This window comes from Myotis myotis, unplaced genomic scaffold (assembly GCF_014108235.1).
Source record: "Myotis myotis isolate mMyoMyo1 unplaced genomic scaffold, mMyoMyo1.p scaffold_m19_p_15, whole genome shotgun sequence".
Lineage (NCBI taxonomy): Eukaryota > Metazoa > Chordata > Mammalia > Chiroptera > Vespertilionidae > Myotis > Myotis myotis.
The window spans coordinates 23,939,402-23,965,770 of record NW_023416319.1 but is presented as its reverse complement, the minus strand read 5'-3'; the positions used below and the strand labels follow the sequence as shown (position 1 = coordinate 23,965,770).

The 26,369-nt window shown below is 37.6% G+C and overlaps 1 protein-coding gene across 5 annotated transcripts in view; it reads left to right on the top strand.

The window, feature by feature from the left end:
* The window catches only part of TNKS2 (tankyrase 2), a 59,422-nt gene that overhangs the window by 8,992 nt on the left and 24,061 nt on the right, over nucleotides 1-26,369 (top strand). For 3 of the 5 annotated variants that reach the window (XM_036336619.1, XM_036336621.1, XM_036336623.1), the window contains exons 3-15: nucleotides 1,343-1,438; nucleotides 4,847-4,883; nucleotides 5,049-5,124; nucleotides 5,489-5,583; nucleotides 6,316-6,382; nucleotides 10,971-11,157; nucleotides 12,212-12,333; nucleotides 15,317-15,408; nucleotides 15,497-15,575; nucleotides 18,224-18,395; nucleotides 18,673-18,752; nucleotides 22,575-22,720; nucleotides 24,762-24,927. In XM_036336619.1, the coding sequence (XP_036192512.1) occupies nucleotides 1,343-1,438; nucleotides 4,847-4,883; nucleotides 5,049-5,124; nucleotides 5,489-5,583; nucleotides 6,316-6,382; nucleotides 10,971-11,157; nucleotides 12,212-12,333; nucleotides 15,317-15,408; nucleotides 15,497-15,575; nucleotides 18,224-18,395; nucleotides 18,673-18,752; nucleotides 22,575-22,720; nucleotides 24,762-24,927 (1,415 nt within the window). Of the gene's footprint in view, nucleotides 1-1,326; nucleotides 1,439-4,846; nucleotides 4,884-5,048; nucleotides 5,125-5,488; nucleotides 5,584-6,315; nucleotides 6,383-10,970; nucleotides 11,158-12,211; nucleotides 12,334-15,316; nucleotides 15,409-15,496; nucleotides 15,576-18,223; nucleotides 18,396-18,672; nucleotides 18,753-22,574; nucleotides 22,721-24,761; nucleotides 24,928-26,369 lie in introns of all 5 variants that reach the window. The other 2 variants (XM_036336620.1, XM_036336622.1) reach the window with 2 other exon arrangements.

Below are 26,369 nucleotides of genomic sequence, written 5' to 3'. Positions count from 1 at the left end.
GATACGAAATAGATTACCTAGTAACCTCTGCCCAGTGTATTATCTTATATTGCTACTGCCTTTTGCTAGTTCCTGAGTCTCTGACATATAGATAACTAGTTTTAATAAGTAGGGTTTTCTAAATATAGTTATAGATCTGCACTATCCAATCCAGTATGGTAGCTGAGGACTTCTTGAAATTGAGATCTACTCTAAGGGGAAAATATACCAGATTTCAAAGTCTTAATATGAAAAAAGGAAATGCAAAGTATCTCAATTTTATTTTGATTATGATATAAATATAAATATTGAAATGACAGTATGTTGCCCTAACCTGTTTGGCTCAGTGGGTAGAGCGTTGGCCTGCGGACTTGAGGGTCTCAGGTTCGATTCCAGTCAAGGGCATGTACCTTGGTTGCAGGCACATCCCCAGTGGGGAGTGTGCGGGAGGCGGCTGATCGATGTTTCTCATCTATGTTTCTAGCTCTCTATCCCTCTCCCTTCCTCTCTGTAAAAAATCAATAAAATATATTATTAAAAAAAAAGAAAGAAAGAAAGGAAAAAGAAATGACAGTATGTTGGGTAAATAAAATGTGTTAAAATTTAGCATGTTTCTTTTCATTTTTTATTACATACTTAGTTCACATTAATGCCTCACATTTTATTTCTGTTGGATAGTACTGTTACAGATAGGAATAGACTAGAATGAACAGTAACCCAATCAAAGAGTGGACTTTGGGCTTCCCTTTCTGCATGTACTTGCCTGTCTTTCCCCAGCTCCTTATTTGTAGAGTATGCTGTAATATCTTTACATAACAATAACAATACAGAATATAGCACAGGTCTTTCTTTTTATGTGCTTTGGATTATAGTTTTAATTTGGAGTTTGTTAACCCTACAGAGAGTGTTTTTGTTTCTTGTTTTCTATTTTTAAGAATTTGCCTACACATTTTTTTTTATTTTGAATAACCACAGATCCATATTTCTGTAGGATTAGAAATTTTATTTCTGTTATGATAGAACAACCTTTCTAACATAGGCAGTATTCATTTGGAATGAAAAAACAATCTTTCAAGCAGACTTGCCTTTTATTTTCTTATACACTCTTATCTGTCCTTAGTCACTTGTCTAGCAAAGGAAAATCTGACTGAACTTAGGAGACATTAATGTGTGTAATACATTAAATAATAAAATATATAATACATTAAGTGTGTATAGTACATAAAATAATAAAATGTTTTATACTTATCTTTAAAATAAAACATTTACCACACTTTTGGGATATGAAGTATCTTTAACCTTGAGTCAGAAATCAAATTGTCATGAATACCATCTTGAAAAAAGTAGTATTGCTATTTTTCAGTGCTCTTGCAGCATGGAGCTGAGCCAACCATCCAAAATACAGATGGAAGGACAGCGTTGGATTTAGCAGACCCGTCTGCCAAAGCAGTGCTGACTGGTAAGTTTGTGTACTCTCTTTGGGTATTCCAGGAAGATTATAATGAACTTCCTGTGGTTAATGACCTCAACTAGATGTTTTTAAATAGTGTCAGTTGTTATTTTTTTTTTTACTTCTGTACAGTTGACATTTGATTCTTATCTAAGAAAGGTAAAGCTTTTTCTTTTTCTTTTCAAAATTGGTATTCCTCCTTCCCTATTCCATGCAATTCCCTGCTTTTATCTTTTAAAAAAAAACCTTGAGGTTCAAATGAAACCTTGCACTAGTAGCCAATATGCAATTCATATTATGGGCAGCAGTTCGGATTTCATTTCAGCAAATCAGTAAACACTATCCATTTTGTTAAATTATGTTTATTTAAACTGTATTAATTGTAAAGGTTTCTTTGTATTCATTATAAATATAAAAGCTATAGGCATAAAGTATATATTTAATCCTGTTTTTATTTATATATACAGTTAGCCCTCATTGTCCACAGAGCGCCCCTTAATTCCCATGGATACAAATATCTTTGGATGTTCAAGTTCTTTAAGAAGGCACAAATCAGCCCTAACCGGTTTGGCTCAGTGGATTGAGCATTGGCCTGCAGGCTCAAGGGTCCCAGGTTCGATTCCGGTCAAGGGCATGTACCTTGGTTGCGGGCACATCCCCAGTAGGGAGTGTGCAGGAGGCAGCTGATCGATGTTTCTCTCTCATGGATGTTTCTCTTTTTTTTTTTTTTTTTAATTAAATCTTTATTGTTCAGATTATTACATTTGTTCCTCTTTTTTTTCCCCCATAACTCCCCTTCTCCCAGTTCCCGCCCCACCCTCCGCCCTCACTCCCCACCCACTGTCCTCATCCATAGGTGCACGATTTTTGTCCAGTCTCTTCCCGCATCTCCCACACCCCTTTCCTCCCCAGGAATAGTCAGTCCATTCCCTTTCTATGTCCCTGATTCTATTATAATCAACAGTTCATTCTGTTCATCAGATTATTTATTCACTTGATTCTTAGATTCACTTGTTGATAGATGCATATTTGTTGTTCATAATTTGTATCTTTACCTTTTTCTTCCTCTTCCTCTTCTTAAAGGATACCTTTCAGCATTTCATATAATCCTGGTTTGGTGGTGATGAACTCCTTTAGCTTTTCCTTATCTGTGAAGCTCTTTATCTGACCTTCAATTCTGAATGAGAGCTTTGCTGGATAAAGTAATCTTGGTTGTAGGTTCTTGGTATTCATCACTTTGAATATTTCTTGCCACTCCCTTCTGGCCTGCAAAGTTTCTGTTGAGAAATCAGCTGACAGTCGTATGGGTATTCCCTTGTAGGTAACTGAGTTTTTTTCTCTTGCTGTTTTTAAGATTCTCTCTTTATCTTTTGCTCTTGGCATTTTAATTATGATGTGTCTTGGTGTGGTCCTCTTTGGATTCCTTTTGTTTGGGGTTCTCCGCGCTTCTTGGACCTGTAAGTCCATTTCTTTCACCAGGTGGGGGAAGTTTTCTGTCATTATTTCTTCAAATAGGTTTTCAATATCTTGCTCTCTCTCATCTTCTGGCACCCCTATAATTCGGATGTTGGTACGCTTGAAGCTGTCCCAGAGGCTCCTTACACTATCCTCGCATTTTTGGATTCTTTTTTCATTTTGCTTTTCCAGTTGGGTGTTTTTTGCTTCCTCGCATTTCAAATCATTGACTTGATTCTTGCGCTCCTCTGGTCTGCTGACGGGAGTCTGTATAATATTCGTTATTTCAGTCCGTGTATGCTTAATTTCTAGTTGGTTCCCCAATATAAGATCGAGGGTCTTATTAGTTTTCTTGTAGATCTCATTAAGTTTATCGGCGGCTTCTAAACAGTTCTTGAGAGACCTTAAAAGTGTGGTTCTAAACTCTATATCTTCCATTGACAATTTTGTCCTGTTTCTTTGTCTCCGCATTTTGTTATGCTTCCTTGGTGCACCCCCTAGTGGTCTTTGTTCGCAGTCTTATAGTTAAATCTTGATTGTTGTAGCTAATTCCAGGGAGGGTTTGACCTCCAGGCCAAGTGGCTATGAGAATCAGCTGTGTCAGCAGTGAGAGAACTTCTGTCCTCTAGGGAGGTGCTAATCTAGCCTTTGCCTGAGGCTATCCGGCAAATGCCTGTGTGCAGGGCTTGGGCGGGGTGGGTCGAACAGGATCAACAGGGTGGGCCAGAGAGAGCAGTTATGGCGGCTCTCAGTCCTGTCCCCACGGGCTCTGCCTCTCTGAGTCCCAGCCCCAGCTGCAAAGCTCAGAGAGAAAGCTGCACTCGCTCTGACCGAAGCCAGACAGTCCCGCTTCTCCCGTTTGAGTCTGGGTCCCTAAAGACTCGCCTGGATCTGGAGCTCAGAGTCTGCGACTCCCTCCCGATTGAAAACGCCAACCGCGCCCTCCGCCGCCAGCCCGCTCGCGCACTCCGCACCTCAGAATTTGACTTCAGCACTGCGCCTCCTCTGAGTGTCCGTATGCGTTTCTCTTTCCTCCTAGTTGTAGGACTTCCACTCAGCCAGCGTTCCTGTGGTTCTGGGTGATGTCCCTTCCGTTTTTTGGTTTCACTTTTGAAGTAGTTGTTCAAAGCAGCAAACTCCGGCGTTAACCTATGCCGCCATCTTGGTTCTCTCATGGATGTTTCTAACTCTCTATCCCTCTCCCTTCCTCTCTGTAAAAAAACCAATAAAATATATTAAAAAAAAAAGTCGCAAATCAATGCATACTGTAGGCTCTCCAAATTCATATATTCCCAACTGTGGATTGAAAATAGATTTTCAGTCTGAGATTGGTTAAAGTCATAGATGCAAAACCTGCAGATATGGAAGGCTGACTATTTTTAAAAGCATTGTAATAAAAATAATTTTAGTCTTGAAAAATCTTTTGGGTTCACAAGAATGTTAATGGTTATGTTCAGTTGGTGATGCTATAGATTATCTTGTCATTTCTAAATGTTGGTATATTGGATTTTGTTTTGTTGGCTTTTGAATGAAGTTGTATATGCATTTTGTGTGTTATGCGAATAGCATTTTGGTTTTCTATAATAATTTAAGGAGAAAAAAGAAAAAAGGTTCACCCATAAACTCCCACCTAAGACAAACTTTTTGAAAATTTTGTGTATTTCCTCCTTGGCTTTCTTTTTTCTGTTCATATTGTTTTCATATAGTTGCAGTGATACTTTGTTATATATCATTGAATTTTTTTCACTTTTATAACAAAGGTATTCCATGTTCTTCATATAAATATTTTTAAACTGTACAATATTCTACTGATTAACCGTTTTCCTTTTATTGGAAATTTATTTTCAAATTTATATACTTTAAATATAATTCAGTGAGCATCTTTATGTATAAAACTATAGTTACTTTTGTAATTGAAATGTTTAATTTCTGGTTTTGTTTTGTTTTTTCCCTGATTCATAGGTGAATATAAGAAAGACGAACTCTTGGAAAGTGCCAGGTGTGTTATATATCCCATGAAATCTTCATCATTTAAATGTTTTATTTTTTTTTTTAATAAGAAAACTAAAAAAAGAATGCATTTTTTTAAATGTTCACATAAATGTCTTCATATGGGATTTGCTAAAAAATAGAAATTGCTAATAAATTTTCTTTTGTGTGTTAGGAGTGGCAATGAGGAAAAAATGATGGCTCTGCTCACACCATTAAATGTCAACTGCCATGCAAGTGATGGTAGAAAGGTACTTTCATTTACCCCTAAGTTTGTGTTCATCTCCTGGTAACATGAAAATACATTTATCTTAATATAAATTAAAACATTTGATGAGAATGCTGATATATTCTTTTAAGCAATAATTTGGATTCTTAAACTTACTAAAACTTTTTTGATAATAAATATTTAGTTCCTATTTGCAATAATGAATTTATAAACTTTTGTACTATACCTTCAGTATATATGTTGGATTTTTTTAAAACCAAATTGATGACTATTTAGACAATAAAGTTAAAGGGCTTTTTTCTGGATTTTGGTTTGATTTTTTTTTAGCTTTTCATACCTTTTTTTCAGTCAGTATTTGAATTTCATTAATTTTTCTGATATTTCAGTCAACTCCATTGCATTTGGCAGCAGGATACAATAGAGTAAAGATTGTACAGCTGTTACTGCAACATGGAGCTGATGTCCATGCTAAAGATAAAGGGTAAGTATTTGAACAAAAATTAGGATTTCTTAAATATTACTATCCTTATAGTAATTTCTGTGACCTTATAAAAATCATATGTTTTACTGAACAGCATAAACATGTATTGAGCTTTTATGATATTCAGATATATCTGAGGGCATAGGGAATTATAAAACATTAAGGCAACCACTCAGGCTTACACTACACTTTAGGGGGCATGAAAAGATATCTGACAATACAAGTTCTCTAGTAAGTGTGAGGTGTAGAGGCATTCAGCGTTTGGTATACTGTTATAGAAGGGTAAGGTAGAGATCATCAGATCATTGTATGCTAGGCTGAGTAGTTGGAACGGTCTTTTGAAAGCAAGGAAGAACCAGTAAAGGACTTAAAACAAGAAGTAACTACATCGGGTAACCTTTGAAAAAATCTGGCTATAGCTTCAAGGACAAATTGAAGTGGGGATTATTTCAGTAGTACAGGGAGAAATAGTAAAGGCCCAAACCAAGACAATGGCAGTGCAGTGGCGGGAGGAGGGATGATGAAATGTATTGAAAGAGACTTGGGAATTAGAATTGCTAGGACAAAGCTAATGCCAAATGTGACAGGGTTCAAATGGATGTTATTAAATTTTGTACATTTTTATTATAAGGTCACATACACAATTTGCTATTTAAGTCTGACTGTAAATTTAAATTAAATTAACTAAGTCTTGGGAATCTCTAATAGGCTTTCCCCCTTCTCATATTGTAGTGATCTGGTGCCTTTACACAATGCCTGTTCTTATGGTCATTATGAAGTAACTGAACTTCTGGTCAAGGTTAGTTCTGTTGTACTTTTCTTATATAAGTTATTTTAAATACCTAGTGTATCTGTTTTTCTGTGTGTTTTTGATGCTTAGTGGATATAGGAGTATTTATAATTATTACAAAGTGTAGATCAGGGGTCCTCAAACTACAGCCTGCGGGCCACATGCGGCCCGCTGAGTGTTTTTGCCGTCGCTGCCTGTCCTGCTTAGCAGCCGACTTGTCCCGGGCCCGCAGTGCGCATGTGTGGAATGTCTGAGGGACAGTGAACTGGCCCCCTGTTTAAAAAGTTTGAGGACCGCTGGTGTAGATGGTTGATAGGTCAGCATCTGACTGCTTGAGATTTTTGAGATTCCTTAAGATTTTAAAGTAGCACTACCATCTTACGAATAGCAGATTACATGATTCTATAATTTGTAGCTAAAGTGAAATTTCAAAACTCTTAAAAATATCAGAGCAATTTTTAGTCAATCATATATTAAAACTACAATTTACATTTGCAAGACTTGCCCAGTTGTACTTTGAGTTGGAACAGGTTTGCTTGGATAGCTTTACTTCTTCCAATATGCTGGGTGGCTGTTGTTTAACAAGCAGGTTCCTGGGACTGGCAAGAGATTCCTTATTTTGCTCCCTATTGGATGAGAATAGAAGATATATATTCTCCTTAGAGTGGATCCAAGGATGTTACGCATACCCCAACATTTTTTTGTCTCCCAGTCTCTATGTATGTATTTGACCACTGTCTTTAGACTTCTCTCACTCTGCACTCACTCTGCCCCTTGAATACGTTCCCTCATTCTATATCAGCAGCTGTCATAGGAACGGAAAGAAGATATTTGTTTCCAATGCCTCTATGCTTCCTTTGGAGCATGTACTACCACAGAATACATTTTCCCACAGAAACAACTTTGTTATAATGGTTAGATACTCTAAATAGTCATAAGCCTTTTAAAATTTATTATGTGGCTGTAATATTATATACGTTCATAGCAGTAATACTTTTGCTTATTGTAAAACTGAATCTTGAATACAGCAGGGTATTTGGAATGTTATGGATGAGAGTGAAACATCAGACAGATTGCAATGAGACTTTTATAAAAAGACAATTGAATGGTGTTTTTCTAAGATGTAATGTTCACTAAATAAGTGTGGGAAGTTGACTAGAGGTTATACATATAGATAGAGGAGGTTAGAAGAGGCGAGGATACAAACAGTTACAGAGTACTCAAGTTCAGGACAATCAGTAGAAAGCAAGTAGACAGACGGAATACAGGTGGAAGTTCTGGGCAACACAGTCAGTAAGCAATCCTTGCTAACAAGTCTGGCTCGCACAGTGGTCGGCAAACCACGGCTCGCGAGCCACATGCGGCTCTTTGGCCCCTTGAGTGTGGCTCTTCCACAAAATACCATGTGCAGGCGCGCACGTACAGTGCGATTGAAACTTTGTGGCCCATGTGCAGAAGTCGGTTTTCGGCCTGGGCGAATCTATTTTGAAGAAGTGGCATTAGAAGAAGTGGGGGGTGTCAGTTGGTGGGGCAACAGGAGACGCAGCACAGGCGGGCCGCGGGATACGCAGCGCGGGGGAGGTACATTGTTTTGAGGTATGTTTGCTGAGGTCGACCCCTTCCAACTCTCATCCACACTCGTCTATCTGAAACAAGTGTACAAGACGAGTGTGGATGGGAGAGTTGGAAGGGGTCGACCTCAGCGAATGTACCTCAATCAGATTGAGGACGTTTTTAGCAAAGGCCAGCTTATGAGTACCTTAATTAAGTTAATAACAATGTACCTACCTATATAGTTTAAGTTTAAAAAATTTGGCTCTCAAAAGAAATTTCAGTCGTTGTACTGTTGATATTTGGCTCTGTTGACTAATGAGTTTGCCGACCACTGGGCTAGCACATGATGGCATTTAACAACAAACATGCAGTAGACTGCTTTTCATGACCATGATGCATACAGATTGTGATGTGACTGCTTGAAAAGCTAACATAATTTTATGCCAGTAGTAGACATATAGCATCAGGAGCAAATGTCCTAACAGATGCATTGTACTTGTGCAGTCAAACCGATTGAGAATCTATCATTCTAGGCTCTTAATATTTTTAAGCGAATTTTTTAAACTGAAGTCTATTTAGTTGAGGGCCACAAAGGTGATAGGAAGTCTAGAAACCATGAGTGAAGGAGCTGAAAGTGTTTAGATTGGAAAAGAAAACCATAAAGAATTGCCTTCAAATATTGCAAAGAAGAATATTGATCTCTTTTGTTCCAAAGACCAATAGATCAAAGTTTAAAGTACATAATTAACTTAATGTAAAAGAGAACTTTTTAACAACAGAAGTTATCTATTAAGTATAAAAGTTATGTTAGTTGAGAATTAGTTTCCAGGAATTAAAAGTACTAAGAGTAGGTAGCTGGTTCACCTTCTACAGGTAAGTGTGGAAGGGATTTTGTGTTTGATGAGAGATTAAACTAGAATGACTTCTGTGGTCTATCCAACTCTAATAGTTGGAAATGGCTAAATTAAAATACCAAGTGTTAGAAAGGCAGTGGAGCACTGGAACTCAGACATTCCAAGTATTTGGCACTTTTTAATAAAACTAAACATATCTACCATATGACCCAGCAATTCCATTTCTAGGGGTATATGCAAAAGAATAATGTATCCATAAAGAGACTTATACATAAATGTTCATAACAGCTTACTCATAATAGTCAAAAACTAGAAATAGTCCAAATGCCATCGACAGGATGACATTATGGTATATTTTGTACAATGAAATGCCACTACTCAGCAATGAAAATGAATTATTGATACGACAACATGAATGAATCTCAGAAACATTGTGTGTGAAAAAAACGACACAAAGTACACACTGAGTTATTCCATTTTTATGAAATTTAAGAACAGGTAAATCTAATATATGCTAAGAGTCAGAATGGGGCGGGAATTGTCCATAAAAGAAGCATGAGGGAACATTCTGGGATAATGAAAGTGTCTTTTTTTCTCCCCTCCTCCCCCAATTCTTTTCTTTAGCTGTGAGTGTCTTAGATCTTGAATTGGGTGATGGATATCATGAATATGTATGTACATTTCTCAAAACACATCAAACTACATTAGCCCCCCGTCTCCCAGAACCTATCTACAGTTCATTTCTCTGCAGTTTCAGTTACCTGCAGTTAACTGATCTGAAAATATAGTAGATGAAAAATTTCAGCAATAAACAATTTTTAAATTTTACGTCATTCTGAGTAGTGTGATGAAATGTCATGCTGTCCCACTTGAGACATGAATCCAGCATATCCCCATTGTATATGCTATCTACCCATTTGTGTCTGTTGTCAGATCAACTGTCCTGGTATTGCACTGCTTCTATTTAACCCTTATTTTATTTAATAATGGCCCCCAAAAGCAAGACTAGTGATAATGGCAATTCAGATATGCCAGAGAGGAGCTGTGAAGTGCTTCCTTTAAGTGGAAAGGTGAGTACAGTACCATAAGATATTTTGAGAGAGAGAGCACATTCACATATCTTTCATTACAGTGTATTGTTTTAATGGTTCTATTTTATTGTTGTTATTAACTTCTTGCTGTTACCTAATTTATGAATTAAACTTTATCATAGGAATGTATGTATGTATAGGAAAAAACATACACATGGAAACGCATTTCTCAAATTTAATTTGTCCCAGAAGGCTGTTCGGGAATCAATTTGTTTGAAAACCGAATCATTTTTTTCCATTATGTAACTTGAATTACTTCATTCCAGACCACCAAATGATTCCCTGTTTTAACCCTTCTTTTATACAGAACATGTCTAATGTACTATTTAATCTGTAATTAAACACTTATTTTCTTAAACTTATCAAACCATCCCCTACTAGCCTTAAACTTTTTCATATATCACTGACTCTGAAATACTATCACAGGTTAACTGATAGTATTTAAAAACAACAGTTTTTCTGCCTATTAAGTTGTCTGGGATTGTTGTTTTGTGAGCACTCCTTAGCAACGTTAGCACTCTTGATGGCCTCTTTATGATTTAAAATTATGCTTTGTTTGTTGCCTGAGAGGTGCTTTTTGAGGTATCAGCATGAAGGAAAGGGTTGTCAGGTTAAAAACTGAATGGTTGGTCCACAACCGAGACATATTTTCTGTGGAAAGCTTGGTGGAGAACAGAAAGATGTTCAAGAACAGGATTGATTGTATAGGGTTTGGTGCTGTCCATGGTTTTAGGCATCCACTGGTGATACATGGATAAGGAGGAACTACTGTATATACTTAAGAACTGTGCATTTTTGCCATATGTAAATTACATAATAAGAATTTTTGGAAAAGATGCATGTTAAATCTAAAGCTTCATTCTCAACTATTTTTAACAATAAAAGAGTTAAATAAATAGGCCTTTGTGCATAGGCCTAGCAACCAGTAACTGTTTGTTCATGGGGAGAAAATGTATTCTTTTTCTGAAATAATTGGTTTAAAAAGTGAACTTTGGGGACATGTTTAAATTTCCTTGATGTTATACTATAGACTACTACTAATTCTAAATTCTCTTAAAAATTGGACACTAAATATGTGCTTCCTTTCCCCACCCCCAGCATGGTGCCTGTGTAAATGCAATGGACTTATGGCAATTCACTCCTCTTCATGAGGCGGCTTCTAAGAACAGGATTGAAGTGTGTTCTCTTCTCCTAAGTTATGGTGCAGATCCAACACTGCTGAATTGTCACAATAAAAGTGCTATAGACTTGGCTCCCACACCACAATTAAAAGAAAGATTAGCATGTGAGTATAAAATGATGAATGTTTAGCTAAGATATTATATCAATAAACTAAAAACTATTTCTTGTTTGTTTCTAGAAATTTTTAAATGATAGAATAATTTCCTTAGCTGTGGGTATCTTTTGTTCAGACTAGCATATCTTAATCATTCAGAAGTTTCTACTTATTCTGCTCTTAAGATGAAAATATATTTGTATTCTTTTCTTTTTAAGTCAAGTTAAATGCATTTTATATGTATTAGTCTTATAGGTGGTATGCTTTTGAAAAGAATTTGGGTTTTGTTCCTGTCTTTGATGTGACTTTCTACGGAAACTGCCATGAAGTTGAAGTGTTATTTGTAGGATTGCCACCTTGTAAATCTAGTCCCCAGATTTTGTCATCTAATGTTCTTTGGTATCTGGACAGTTCTATGGTCTTCTATGTATAGCTGAAATAGATGTAATGAGACATAGCCACCTAGTTCAGGTACAATTTGCTATACATAAATAGGAAATTTACATTATTTTGGAATAATAAAGGACACTGCATGGTTTCACAAATCTGAGACATAAAAGAGAGCAATCTTGAGAAAATACCCTCTTTCATTTGTTCATCAGTAGGTACCTCTTGAAATATCCAGCTTGTCTAGTCCCCAGTTCTCTGATGTGTGAGCAAAGCCATCTGCTATTGCTGTAATGCTAGTGTAGGGACTATGATCACCCTCTGTTTTATTTATTTACTGAGAAAAGTTCTATGCTTTGGGAAATTGTGAGAACTCTCTGATCTGGGAATATGTTGCAGTACTCCAGATATTTCCAGACCAAAATAGACTTTGAGTTGGCCATGGGCTAAATCCGTGTATACAGTTGGAGATGAATTGGATCATAACAGGGGAACTGGAATACCACTGTCTCCCTTTTTAGGGGTTATATTTGGAGAATATCTTTAGACTCTCTATTTGGCTATTTTGGTAGATAATTTTGAAAATAATTTAAAGAAAAATATTATGTCTTTTACTAGGTAAATCTTACCAATTTGATAATTCTCATGCAGATTTATATACTTTTCCTTCATCCAGATGAATTTAAAGGCCATTCTTTGCTGCAGGCTGCACGGGAAGCTGATGTTACACGAATCAAAAAACATCTCTCTCTGGAAATGGTGAATTTTAAGCATCCTCAAACGCATGAAACAGCATTGGTAATGTTTCAGATTTAAGTTTTTGTAATACAGTAACCAAAAATATGCAAAACTAATCATAGTGTCCTACTTCTTCTGATGATACAGGGTAATTACCATAATATCCTATTTTTGTAATAGCATCTTAAAATCTGTGCTTTTTAAAAATTAATGCCTCCACATATATATAGAAAAATTTTAAATAATACAGAAAAATAGACAACCTACCTCACCCCCCAAAAGGCAATGTTATTATTCATTTGAGTATATTTCCAGAAACAGGTTTTGTTTATGTACTGGTATATATTGTGTGTAATTTTTTATTATGAATGGTTCATATAATTTGTTTTTTATTATGTTTATGATTAAAATTTTGGAATTCACTGAAAATAATGGAAAAAGAAAACAGTTCTACCACCAAGATAAAAATCACTTGGTTTTCTTCTAGAATTGTCTTTTTTTATTTTTTCCAATATTAGATCTACAATATTTTTCCTCCTTGCTCGAGGATATGCTTTGTATTTTAGAGGAAGGGTGGAGGGAGAGAAAGAGAAACATCAATTGGTTTCCTCCCATATGCCCAGATTGGGGATCGAACCTGCAACCCGGGTATGGCCCCTGACCATTCCCGCAACCTTTTGGTGTACAGGATGATGCTCCAACCGAGTCACACCAGCCAGGGCAAAGTGAGATCTAAAGTCTGTATATCTCTCCTCTATCCTGTGTGAATAAAGTGTGTGAGTAGAGGCTACTTCCCTGATAGAGGTAGAGGTAATAACCACTCTGTGGAACTGTAACAAATTAAATGAGAGAATCAGGCAGTCTGTGGAAAAGCAGTCAGAAAAGATGGGAGCTGGCAAGGATAAGTGATGAGCCCTAACCGTTTTGGCTCAGTGGATAGAGCATTGGCTTGAGAACTGAAAGGTCCCAGGTTCGATTCCAGTAAAGGGCATGTATCTTACTTGCGGGCACATCCCCAGTATGGGGTTTGCAGAAGGCAGCTGATCGATGTTTCTAACTCTCTATCCCTCTCCCTTCCTCTCTGTAAAATAATCAATAAAATACATTTTAAAAAAAGGATAAGTGATGAAAGAGAGGAACGGGAATGGTACAGTCAGAGCCTGTCGTAGAAGTAGAAATTAAAAGAAACCAAGTCCTGCTGTATGAATTGCAGAATGTGTTTTGGGTGAGGAAAAATGGCCCTACATAAATTCATGTGTTTAAGGGCAAATTTAACTCATAGTAGCCTTACTTCCCTGATAGCTTTTATGATTAATTTTCTTCCTAATGCTATGATGTAAACTATGTGAAGGTTATGTAGAAATCTATAAAACATTTTAGACCGTTTTGCTACTTAACATGTAAAAAATACCCAGTAAAACAATAGCAAAGCTGCAAGCTAATAAGAAATGCTAGTGCAAAATTAAAATCGTAGGAGCATTAAGCTGGTACAGAGAAACTTGGAAAGATTGACATGGAAAATTTTAAAGAGCTAATACTATTTGTTGTTTTCCCTAAATATTGCATAGTTGTGATTCCAGGGGCACTGCCTTCCAGGTTTCCAGAGACTGCAGGCCCTGTCCCAGAATGGGACAGAATAATATGGGAGCAATTTGAAGTAGATGTGATCAAAATTCTTGAAAATAAACTATTTCCATTTTGTGTGCTGTCCTGCTAGATGTCCTGGGGTGATTACTTACTTATACCATATCAAAGGAACAATGTTCACCATATAGAAATGGTTTCATTGAGAGCAAAGGAATGATTTTTGTGACAGCAGCAACATCAACGAATAAATCTGAAACAAAGTCATGACTATCAGATATGCTTTGTAATTAACAGGTCAAAATCAGAATAAATTTCATGTGTACTGTGTATTTAGATATATAAAACAACCTAGCTTAACAATTATCTGGAACTTTTATTCCATGAATTTTCAGGTTTCAATTTTAACGTATGCATACATGGATTTAGTCATTCGCTCATTTAGACATTTATTGAACACCTATTGTGTATGAGTGTCATCCTGGATGTTGGGGATTCAAAGATTTGGGACATGACCATGAGGTATTTATAGGTTTAAAACTAGAGGATCTCTATCTTATGTCTCCCTTCCTCCTTGATGTATCATGCACATAGATGCTGCCACATTCAACTTAAAGTGTATCATTTTCTACCACTGATAATCCAAGTTCCTTATTCTGCTGGAGCAACTAGTTGAAAGAGAAACAAATACTACTCATCTGGCCAACTATTCCATCAGTGCCATTACCAAGCAGAAGCCAGAACTGATGAGTGCTGTGTTATTTCTTCCTGTAAAGAAACCCCAGTCTTTGGGCTGTTTTGTCAGTTAACCTTTAAAAAAATGATATAAACAGTGTTTTCTCAATGGGAACAGTTATGAAAAGAGTAATAGTCACATTAATTTAAATTTTTCATCACATCAGTAGTGGCTTTTTCAAATATGTAGGACAACTATAAGCTTAATTGGAATATTTAGTAATAGATGTTATCAGGCAAATAAGATTTTCAGGCCCTGCCAGAATTTGGTAATTGTTGCACATTCTATCGAATAGAAAATCTTTGAGTAGCAAAGTTAAAAAAGTTAAAGTCAAACATAAAACACAGAAGTAAAATAACTTCTAGCCCTGGCCAGTTTGGCTCAGTGGATAGAGTGTCGGCCTGCAGACTGAAGGGTCCCAGGTTCGATTCCAATCAAGGTCACATGCCCAGGTTGTGGGCTCAGTCCCCAGTGGGGGACATGCAGGAGGTAGCCAATCAATGATTCTCTCCCATCATTGATGTTTCTCTTTCTCTCTCTCTCTCTCTCTCTCTCTCTCTCTCTCTCTCTCTCTCTCTCCCTTCCTCTCTGAAATTAATAAAAATATATAAAAAATAAATAAAAGTTGTTTCTTTAAAAAAAATCTAGATTAGAAACAGATGTTCTTAAATAAAAAGCAGTCATGTATAGTCCTTGATTAATGCTGCAATTTAAATTATCTAGCATTGTGCTGCCGCATCTCCATACCCCAAAAGAAAGCAAATATGTGAACTGTTGCTAAGAAAAGGAGCGAACATCAATGAAAAGACTAAAGAGTAAGTATACTTTTAATAATTAAAAATTATTGATATTTTATTTTTTGAAAAAATGCACTTATTGTCTGGCTGGCTTTTTCTCTTTAAGATTCTTGACTCCTCTACACGTCGCATCTGAGAAAGCTCATAATGATGTTGTTGAAGTTGTGGTGAAACATGAAGCAAAGGTATTACCTTTTTGGTAACCTTTGGTAATCCAGTGAGTTATTTTATACTTAGCAGGTTAAATGTCTGCCTTCCTAGACTATTTACTCTCTCATAAGTATACCTTTTTCCTCTGAATCAATATTTTAAAATAATCCTGCAGATATTTTTTCTTCATTTTTTTTCTAGAAATCCTATGGGTTTACTCAAAAGTACATTATTCCTATATATCCTTCCTTCTCTATTCCTTTTAACCACACCCCACTGGTCAAGTTATCCTTAAGGTCTTTTTCTAGCAACTATACTCTTCAGGAAAATATCTCCAGCTGGAGACATTCTGATTCTGACCTGTCATCATTTCTAGTATTCTTTTCTCAAATCTTCTGTTCCTTGATTACCATGATAACTCCTGTTATTTACCCTAGCCACAGCATTTCTTACCCTCTGTTTTTTCTCCATATTGGGAAATAAATACTGTCATATTGGGAAGTTACTGTTGTTTAGTTGGCATTTGTGCACAAAGTATTTTATTCATGGAATAATTATGTTTTCATCCAGGCTACAAATTATAATTTCTTACCCAGGAACTTTAAAAAATAATACTCAGTAAAAGATATACATAGCATCCCAGATTGGGATGATAGTCACTTAATTCAACAGTTTTTATAATTTTTAGCCACAGATCATTGCCTTTAAACAAAATCTTTAGTAGAAATGTACAATAAAACAGGAAGAATGGAGCTGCCCTGAATGAAGGGAGAAGAATGGAATAGAGACCCTTTCCCCTTGGGTGGACCCCAGGCCCTTCTATAAATGTGCTTTGCAGAGTCGTTTCTGTCTGTCCTTCCTTGGGTTTCCCACTCAAGGGAACACTTAGAATTCTATAATTTTTTTTTCTGTTGCCTCTCAGTGTCTTAATTTCTCTTTGATTTCGGGGAATTCTTAATAATGTATAATCTCCATCTTTCCTATTGTAAATTATTGAATGAAATAAAGTTATTTCTGCTTGACTGCTTGGCATATCTCATTTGTCTGTTCTATAACTTTTCACTGATTGCTTTTTTATACATGTGCTCTATTACTAGAAGAACATCTGGATGCATATTAAACTTGAGTTATGAAACTCAGCGAATCAGTCTTGACTAGGGTGGCCAACCATCTAGGTTTGTCCAGGACTGGGGAATTTCCAGACACACAGGACTTTCAGTGCTAAAATGGGAAGTCCGGGCAAACCAGGAGAAAGTGGGTCACCCTAATCGTAAAATAAAGTGGACCCAAATAAACTTTTTAAAGTGAATTTATTTCATATTTCAGTGAATTTTCATATATGAATAAATAGATTAATTGCCCTGAGCATTTTAAATGGCCTTTTCAGACCCTGTAAGCCTGAAGATTAGTCATTTATAGTCTAGTTTTGGATTCATTGAGAAAGTCATACTATATTCCTGTTGAAATATTCTCCACTTCCATGAATACGAATTGAACAGTTTCTCAAAACACTAGTGGCCACAGGATTGATTACCAAGAAACTTAATTTCTCAGTTATGTTCTGAGGAATTACTTCCTTGATTTGGGAGGGGTGGAGTAGGGATGAATAGGGAATGTTACAGGTGGTGTTCTTTTTTAAATTAGAAACATTTTTAAAAGTGCAACCAAGTTGAAAGAACTTTATAGAAGATAATTATATACCCACCACTTAATTTTCTCCCTCTATCAATATATCTTATTTTTTGACACATTTCAAAGTAATTTGCAAATTATTGTGCACTTCTCAAATACTTCCAAATAGGCACATCTAGAGCAGCGGTTGCCAACCTTTCAGACCTCACGGACCACCAATGGTCCGTGGATCACCAGTTGGCAACTGCTGATCTAGAGGTCAATATTCATTTACAGGGGGATTTTTTAGATGTAAAATTTGCGTGCAATTAAATGCATAAACCTTAAATGTACATTTACTAAATCACCAAGACACAGAACATTATCTCATGGCAGAGACAGGGCACTCTCCACCCCTAGAGATAATACCCTTTGTAATTTTTTCCTACATACATTACATTTGCCTGTTCAAGGTCTTCATGTCTATGGATCATACAATATGTACTCATGTGTAAGGCTTTTTCCTCAATATATTGTCTTGGAGATTCAGCCACTAATCAATAGTTTGTTCCTTTTTATTGCTCAGAAGTATTCCATTGTGTGAATATACCATAGTGTATTTATATGTACAGATTATATTTTCCATGATTTAAAAAGGTAGAAGATTAAGCCAGTAGAAATAAGTGTTTTCGTGCTTATCTAACCTCAGGCTTTGTTACTGACTATACTCTTCAGGTTATTGTCCACATTTCTGGACCTCAGAGAGCCATAGAAATACATGGATTAGACTTAGGCAATGTTCAGCTTTAAATGCAGTGAACTTTTTAATGCTAAACACAGCTATTATTCAACATCTCACACTTTTAACCCAAAATTGAATCTTCCTTCTGATGTCAGCCATCATGAACTGGTGAATTTATGTTCTAGACTTGTGCATAAATACTTGCTTTGAATAGGCTTCTTAAGAGAATAATTGAGAATTTTAAATTAGTAGCAAATGCTACTAAATACATGATTGGGTGCTTTAAATTTTGCATTGAAGGCTAATTTCAGCTTTGTCTGCATTATTAAGGTTAATGCTCTGGATAACCTCGGTCAGACTTCTCTGCACAGAGCTGCACACTGTGGTCATCTACAAACTTGCCGCCTACTCCTGAGCTACGGGTGTGATCCTAATATCATATCCCTTCAGGGCTTTACTGCCTTACAGATGGGAAATGAAAATGTGCAGCAGCTTCTTCAAGGTATTACATGCTTCCCTGAAATTAATTTTGTTAATTAACATTTATATTTTTTCCACATACCATGTAAGAGTTGGTAGTAAAAGGAAACATTTTTAGAATTTTTGGCTGTTATTTCTTCCTAACTCATTACACTGTATTTTCTTCTCCATAGGGATTTCCTACATAATCTACCAAACTCTGAAAGAACTCTAACTTTCAGATAAGGTGCCTCCGCCCTTAAAGCTTGGTTCTACCTCCTTAGTAGTAGTTAATTACTCTTCTCTCTCTCTCTCTTTAGAGGGTATCCCATTAGGTAATTCAGAAGCTGACCGACAGTTGCTGGAAGCTGCAAAGGCTGGAGATGTAGAAACCGTAAAAGTAAGATAGGATCTTATGTTTTTAATTTTGTGTTTTTATTTTGATAATGTTTAATGTGTTTGTATTGTTATAATGAAGAGCCTAGTTATTTATATATGCCTTGTTTCAAGAGGTAAATAATGCTAATCTAGTTTTCTGAAAATAAGAATCATCAAATAATAAAAGAAACTTTAGTTTCATTTGCATCTCTGTAAATGCATCACAGTCACAAATTTAAATAAATCGCATGTTCTTGGAAATGAATTTTGTTTAAAGAACCCATACATTTGTTTCTTTAAAAGAATAAGGTGCCCTGGCTGGTTAGCTCAGTTGGTTAGAGCATCATCCCAACACGCCAAGATTTCGGCTTTGATCCCCAGTCAGAGCACATACAAGAAGCAACTAATGAATGCATAAGTAAATCGAACAACAAATCCTCCCTCTCCCTTTCTTCCTCTCTCTTAAATCAATCAATAAAAATTTTTTTAAAGAGAGAGAAAGAGGTTTTACTAATACTAACATTCCTTTGACTATTTAAAAAAAAAAATATATATATATATATATATTGATTTCAGAGAGGAAGGGAGAGGGAAAGCGAGATAGAAACATCAATGATGAGCCCACAGCCAACATCATACTCAATGGACAAAAACTAACACCATTTCCCCTAAGAGCAGGAACAAGACAGGGATGCCCCCTCTCACCACTCCTGTTCAACATAGTACTGGAAGTGTTAGCCATTGCAATTCGGCAAGAAGAAGAAATAAAAGGCATCCAAATTGGAAAAGAGGAAGTAAAACTGTCCTTATTTGCAGACGACATGATATTATACATACAAAACCCTAGAGACTCCATCAAAAAGCTACTAGACTTAATACATGAATTTGGCAATGTAGCAGGATACAAAATTAACCCCAAGAAATCTGAGGCATTTCTATACACCAATAGTGAACTTTCAGAAAGAGAGATTATATAAAAACAATCCCGTTTACCATCGCACCAAAAAAATTAAGCTACCTAGGAATAAACTTAACTAAAGCGGTAAAAGACCTCTACTCAGAAAACTACAGGACATTGAAAAAAGATATAGAGGAAGACATAAACAGATGGAAGAACATACCGTGTTCATGGATTGGTAGAATCAACATCATTAAAATGTCCATACTACCCAAAGCAATCTATAAATTCAACGCACTTCCCATTAAAATACCAACAGCATACTTCAGAGATCTAGAACGAACTCTCCAAAAATTCATCTGGAATAAAAAAAGACCCCGAATAGCTGCAGCAATCCTGAAAAAGACCAAAGTAGGTGGGATCTCAATACCAGATATCAAGTTGCATTACAAAGCCACTGTTCTCAAAACTGCCTGGTACTGGCACAAGAATAGGCATATAGATCAATGGAATAGAATAGAGAGCCCAGAAATCGGCCTGAACCAATATGCTCAATTAATATTTGACAAAGGAGGCAAGAACATACAATGGAGCCAAGATAGTCTCTTCAATAAATGGTGTTGGGAAAATTGGACAGATATATGCAAGAAAATGAAACTAGACCACCAACTTACACCATACACAAAAATAAACTCAAAATGGATAAAGGACTTAAATGTACGACAGGAAACCATAAAAATTCTAGAAGAATCCAAAGGCAACAAAATCTCAGACATATGCCGAAGCAATTTCTTCACTGATACAGCTCCTAGGGCACTTGAAACTAAAGAGAAAATGAACAAATGGGACTACATCAAAATAAAAAGCTTCTGCACAGCAAAAGAAACCATAAACAAAACAACGAGAAAACCCACTGTGTGGGAAAACATATTTGCCAATGTCATATCTGATAAGGGCCTAATCTCCAAAATTTATAGGGAACTCATACAACTTAACAAAAGGAAGATAAACAATCCAATCAAAAAATGGGAAAAGGACCTAAATAGACACCTTTCAAAAGAGGACATTCAGAAAGCCAAGAGACATATGAAAACATGCTCAAAGTCACTAATCATCCGAGAGATGGAAATCAAAACAACAATGAGGTACCATCTCACACCTGTCAGACTGGCTATCATCAACAAATCAACAAACGATAAGCGCTGGAGAGGATGTGGAGAAAAAGGAACACTTGTGCACTGCTGGTGGGAATGCAGACTGGTGCAGCCACTATGGAAGACAGTATGGAGTTTCCTTAAAAAACTGAAAATGGAACTCCCATTTGACCCTGTGATCCCACTTCTAGGAATATATCCCAAGAAACCAGAAACACCAATCAGAAAGGATATATGCACCCCTATGTTCATAGCAGCACAATTCACCATAGCTAAGATCTGGAAAGAGCCTAAGTGCCCATCAGTAGATGAATGGATTAGAAAACTGTGGTACATCTACACGATGGAATACTATGCTGCTCTAAAAAGGAAGGAACTCTTACCATTTGCAACATCATGGATGGAACTGGAGAGCATTATACTAAGTGAAATACGCCAGTCAATGAAGGAAAAATACCACATGATCTCACTCATTCGTGGATAATAGAGACCATTATAAACTTTTGAACAATAATAGATACAGAGGCAGAGCTGCCTCAAACAGATTGTCAAACTGCAGCGGGAAGGCCGGGGAGGGTTGGGGGGCAGGAGGTAGGGGGGTAAGAGATCAACTAAAGGACTTGTATGCATGCATATAAGCATAACCAATGGACATAAGACACTGGGGGATAGGGGAGGCTAGGAGACTGTCTAGGGCGGGGGGATAAAATGGACACATATGTAATACCCTTTGTAATACTTTAAGCAATAAATTTAAAAAAAAAAGAAAAGAAACATCAATGATGAGAGAGAATCATTGATCCACTGCCTCCTGCACACCCCATACTGGGGATCGAGCCCACAACCCGCGCGTGTGCCGTTGGCCAGAATCGAACCTGGGACCCTTCAGTCCACAGGCTGATGCTCTATCCAGTGAGCCAAACTAGCTAGCTTCATTTGACCTTTTTTGAGCACTGTGATTTATTATTGGTGTTGCTTTTATTCTCCAAATGTTTATACTTTTCATGCAAAATACTCTTGAGTGTTTTGAATGTGGCTCTTATGGCCTTTTCCCACTAGGCTTTGTTACCTAAACCAAAGAACAAAAAAAATTCTTTGATTGACTATTTTCTTAATTCTCCCATTTAAGAAACAATAACATTCTATAGTTAGTTCATTCCATGTAGTTCATTAATTTTCTACCAATGTAATTTCTTGACTATCAGCATCAGCACTATCTAGAAACTTGTTAGAAAGGCAAATTCTCAGGTCCCAGCCCAGCACACTGAGTTAGAAAATCTGGAGGTGAGAACCAATGAACATGAAAATTTGAGAATCATTGATCTAGAGCAGTAATCCTCAAACTTTAATGTGCTTACAAATCACCTAGGGATCCTATTAAAATGCTAGTTCTGACTCAATAGATGGAGTCTGAGATTCTGAGTTTTTAATAAGCCTGAGGTGATACTGATGATTTGATGATGCAGTGTGCCTCTACATACATTTGCCAAAAATGCAAATTACAATTGCTGATAATTGATACTTAGATTATCTTTATGTAAGTAGCAATTGTGATAATGGTAAAAGTTACCTACTAGTCTTAGCAGAAGATAATACAGGTACTAGAGATGGGAGGAACAGAGGGATTCTCAATAAATGACAAGATGAAATAAGAATAAAAAGCAATAGTTTCTGAGGATGCTAATTTGATGAGGCAAGAAAATAACTCAGACGTTTGAAATTTCTACTAAATGAATGAAAATAAGAAACCAGAATAAGTAGCATTGTATGTACGCTGTGTTCCATCCTACAGAAATTGTGTACTGTTCAGAGTGTGAATTGCAGAGACATCGAAGGGCGTCAGTCTACACCACTCCATTTTGCAGCTGGCTATAACAGGGTGTCTGTGGTGGAGTATCTGCTGCAACATGGAGCTGATGTGCATGCTAAAGACAAAGGGCAAGTACCAGCCATTGCCATAGTCTCTTTCTTTTATCAGACCTTATTAGGAAAATCTGAAAATATTTTTATGATAGTTAGTAGTTGTTTTATTTTCAGGGAAATCTATTCCCTAACATTAGCTTAAATATGGCTTCTTCATTTTAGTTAAGATTTTATGATGGTTAGCATTTACATACAGGCTTATTTGCATAATGCCTTATCCTATCTAATAAAAGAGAAACATGGTAATTAGCGTACGACCGCTACCCTTCCCATTGGCTAATAGGGTGATACGCAAATTAACTGCCAGCCAAGATGGCAGCCGGCAGCCAGGCAGCTTGAAACTAACATGAGGCTTGCTTGCTTCAGTGACGGAGGAAACCAACGTTCCCCGCCTGCCTTGCCGGCCTCGGAGCCTGCAGTTTGAAACATTGTAATAAATATAGAAGCTAAACAAAACCCCAGAAACCTGCTTTCAGCCAGCCAGGATCTCAGAGCTGGAGTTATACTGTCACACTCAGGGCGGGGCCGATGGGGAGGTATGGCTCTACCCCATCACACACAGACCAGGGCCCATGGAGGTGGGGGGGTTGTGGCACCGCTCTCTATCACCCACAGAGCAGGGCCGATCAGGGAGTTGGGGCGCCGCCACTCTCACACTCACGGCAGGGCCGATGGGGAGGTTATGGCTCTACCCTGTCACACACAGAGCAGGGCCCGTGGGGGGGGGGGGGGGCGGGTTGGGGCGCCGCACCCTGTCACACACAGAGCCGCAGGGCGATCAGAGGTTGGGGAGCTCCCCCTTATCAGGCACAGAGCAGGGCTGATCAGGAGGTTGGGGCACCTTCCCCTGTCACAAACAGAGCAGGGCGGATAGGGAGGTTGTGGCCCCGCCCCCTGTCACACACAGAGCTGCAGGGCGATCGGGGGGTTTGGGCGCTGCCCCCTGTCACGCTGATCCTGGTGCCAGGAGGCCTCTCGGCTCCGCTGATCCCGGTGCTGGGAGGCATATTACCCTTTTACTATATAGGGTAGAGGCCTGGTGCATGGGTGGGGCTGGCTGGTTTGCCCTGAAGGGTGTCCTGGATCAGGGTGGGGGTCCCCACTGGGGTGCCTGGCCAGCCTGGGTCAGGGGATGATGGCTGTTTGCAGCTGTTCACACACCCTTCAGGGTGGGGGTCCCCACTGGGGTGCCTGGCCAGCCTGGGTGAGGGGCTGAGAGCTGTTTGCAGCTGGTCACACACCCTTCAGGGTGGGGGTCCCCACTGGGGTGGCTGGCCAGTCTGGGTGAGGGGCTGAGGGCTGTTTTCAGGCTGGCGGGTGATGGAAGCTCCCAACTGCTCCTTTTTTTCTTTTTTTTCTTTTTTAATTCTGGGCCAGCTTTAGCTCTGAGGCTCCAGCTCTTAGGCCTCCGCTGCTGAAAGTAGGTAATCAAAACAATGTATAACTCCAGCTCTGACTCCAGCTCTGAGATCCCAGCTCGCTGAAAGCTGGTTTCTGGGGTTGTTTTTTTTTAGCTTCTATATTTGTTACAATGTTTGAAACTGCAGGCTCAGAGGCCTGCAAGGCAGGCGGGGAACGTTGGTTTCCTCCATCACTGAAGCAAGCAAGCCTCATGTTAGTTTCAAGCTGCCTGGCTGCCGGCTGCCATCTTGGCTGACAGTTAATTTGCATATTGCCCTGATTAGCCAATGGGAAGGGTAGCGGTTGTACGCCAATTACCATGTTTCTCTTTTATTAGATTAGATGACCAAAGAGATTACAATAGTGTGGTTGATTTAAAAAATGTTTTAATTTGCTTTGGTAATATTTAAAATCTTCCAGTTTGTTTTAAAATTATTTTTCTTTAAAAATATACAATTCTAGGTATTTAATATATTCTCTGCAATTTTAACTATTTCCTGCTTGCCCCCCAAAATAATTCCATCTATGCTTTCATTCAATATTTAGGTTCTGTATAATCAGCATAATCTCTTTTACAGGTCAAGAAATTTATCAGCTATATGTAATTATTTAAATTAAAAAATATCTTTGCATGGCTTACCTTTTTTTTTTTCAGAGGCCTTGTACCTTTGCACAATGCATGTTCTTACGGACATTATGAAGTTGCAGAACTTCTTGTTAAGCATGGAGCCGTAGTTAACGTAGCCGATTTATGGAAATTTACACCTTTACACGAAGCTGCAGCAAAAGGAAAATATGAAATTTGCAAACTCCTGCTCCAGGTACATTTAATCACTTACTGTTGACAGGGTGTATTACATAGAAAATGTTTAATGTTTCTAATATAAATTTAAACTAATAAAGGAATAGGAAGCAGTATCTAACTCTCTACCTAGATATCACAATAAATGCCAGGAACATTATTTTAATATGAGTATGTTTACCACACATAGATTTTTTATTTTATTTAATTTATTTAGATTTTTTCATTGTTGATAATACTGCAGTTCTCCATTCCCTCCCTCCCCCCCCCCCCCTTTGCCCACCTTCACCCAGCTCCCACCTTTCTGTCCCTTGGCTCTCACTACACTATTGTCAGTGTCCATGAGCTATACATATGTTCTTTAGCTTATCCCTTTACCTTCTTTATCCAGTCCCCTCCATCCCCCTCCTCTCTGACATTTGTCGGTCTGTTCCATGTAATCATGCTTCTGATTCTAATTTGTTTATCAATTTATTTTGCTCATTAGCTTCCACCTATTGGTGAGATCATGTTTTTTGTGTTTTCTGACTGGCTTATTTCACTTAACATGTCCAGATCCATCTAGTATGCTGTCGCAAAGGATGAGGTTTTTTGAGGGGTTTTTTTAAATCCTCACCTGAGGATATTTTTTTCATTGCTTTTTAGAGAGTGTAGAAGGGAGGGAGGGGGAAGGGGACAGAGAGAGAGAGAGAGAGAGAGAGAGAAACATAGATATGAGAGAGATACACTGATTAGAACCTGCAACCCAGTTACATGCTCTTGACTGGGTCTATTACCAAGACCCTTTGGTGTGTAGGCCAATGCTCTATTAAGCCACACCAGCCAGAGCAAAAATTTTCTTCTTTACAGCCGTGTAGTATTCCATTGTATAAATGTACCACAGCTTTTTTATGCACTCATCTGCTGATGGGCACTTGTCAGTCTGTTTCATGTTTCCATGCTTCTGGTTCTATTTTATTGATCTGGGCTATTTCCAGATCTTGGCTATTATAAACACTGCTATGAACATAGGGGTGCATATATTCTTTCTGATTGGTGTTTTGGGAGTATTGGGATATATTCCTAGAAGTGGGATCACTGAGTCAAAAGGCAGTTCCATTTTTAATTTTTCGAGAAAACTCCATCCTGTTTTCCACAGTGGCTGCATCAGTCTGCACCAACAGTGCATTAGGGTTCCTTTTTCTCCACATCCTTCCTCACCAGCACTTGTTCTTTGTTGATTTGTTGATAGTAGCCATTCTAACAGGTGTTAAGTGATACCTCATTGTAGTTTTAATTTGCATCTCTCTGATTATTGTGATGTTGAGCATTTTTTCATATATCTATTGGCCATCTGTATGTCCTTTTTGGATAAGTATCTATTCAGGTCTTTTGCCCATTTTTTAATTGGATTTTTTGTCATCCTAGTGTTGAGTAGATTTATTATTGTATAAAGTCAACTATTGTTATATTAATAGTTCT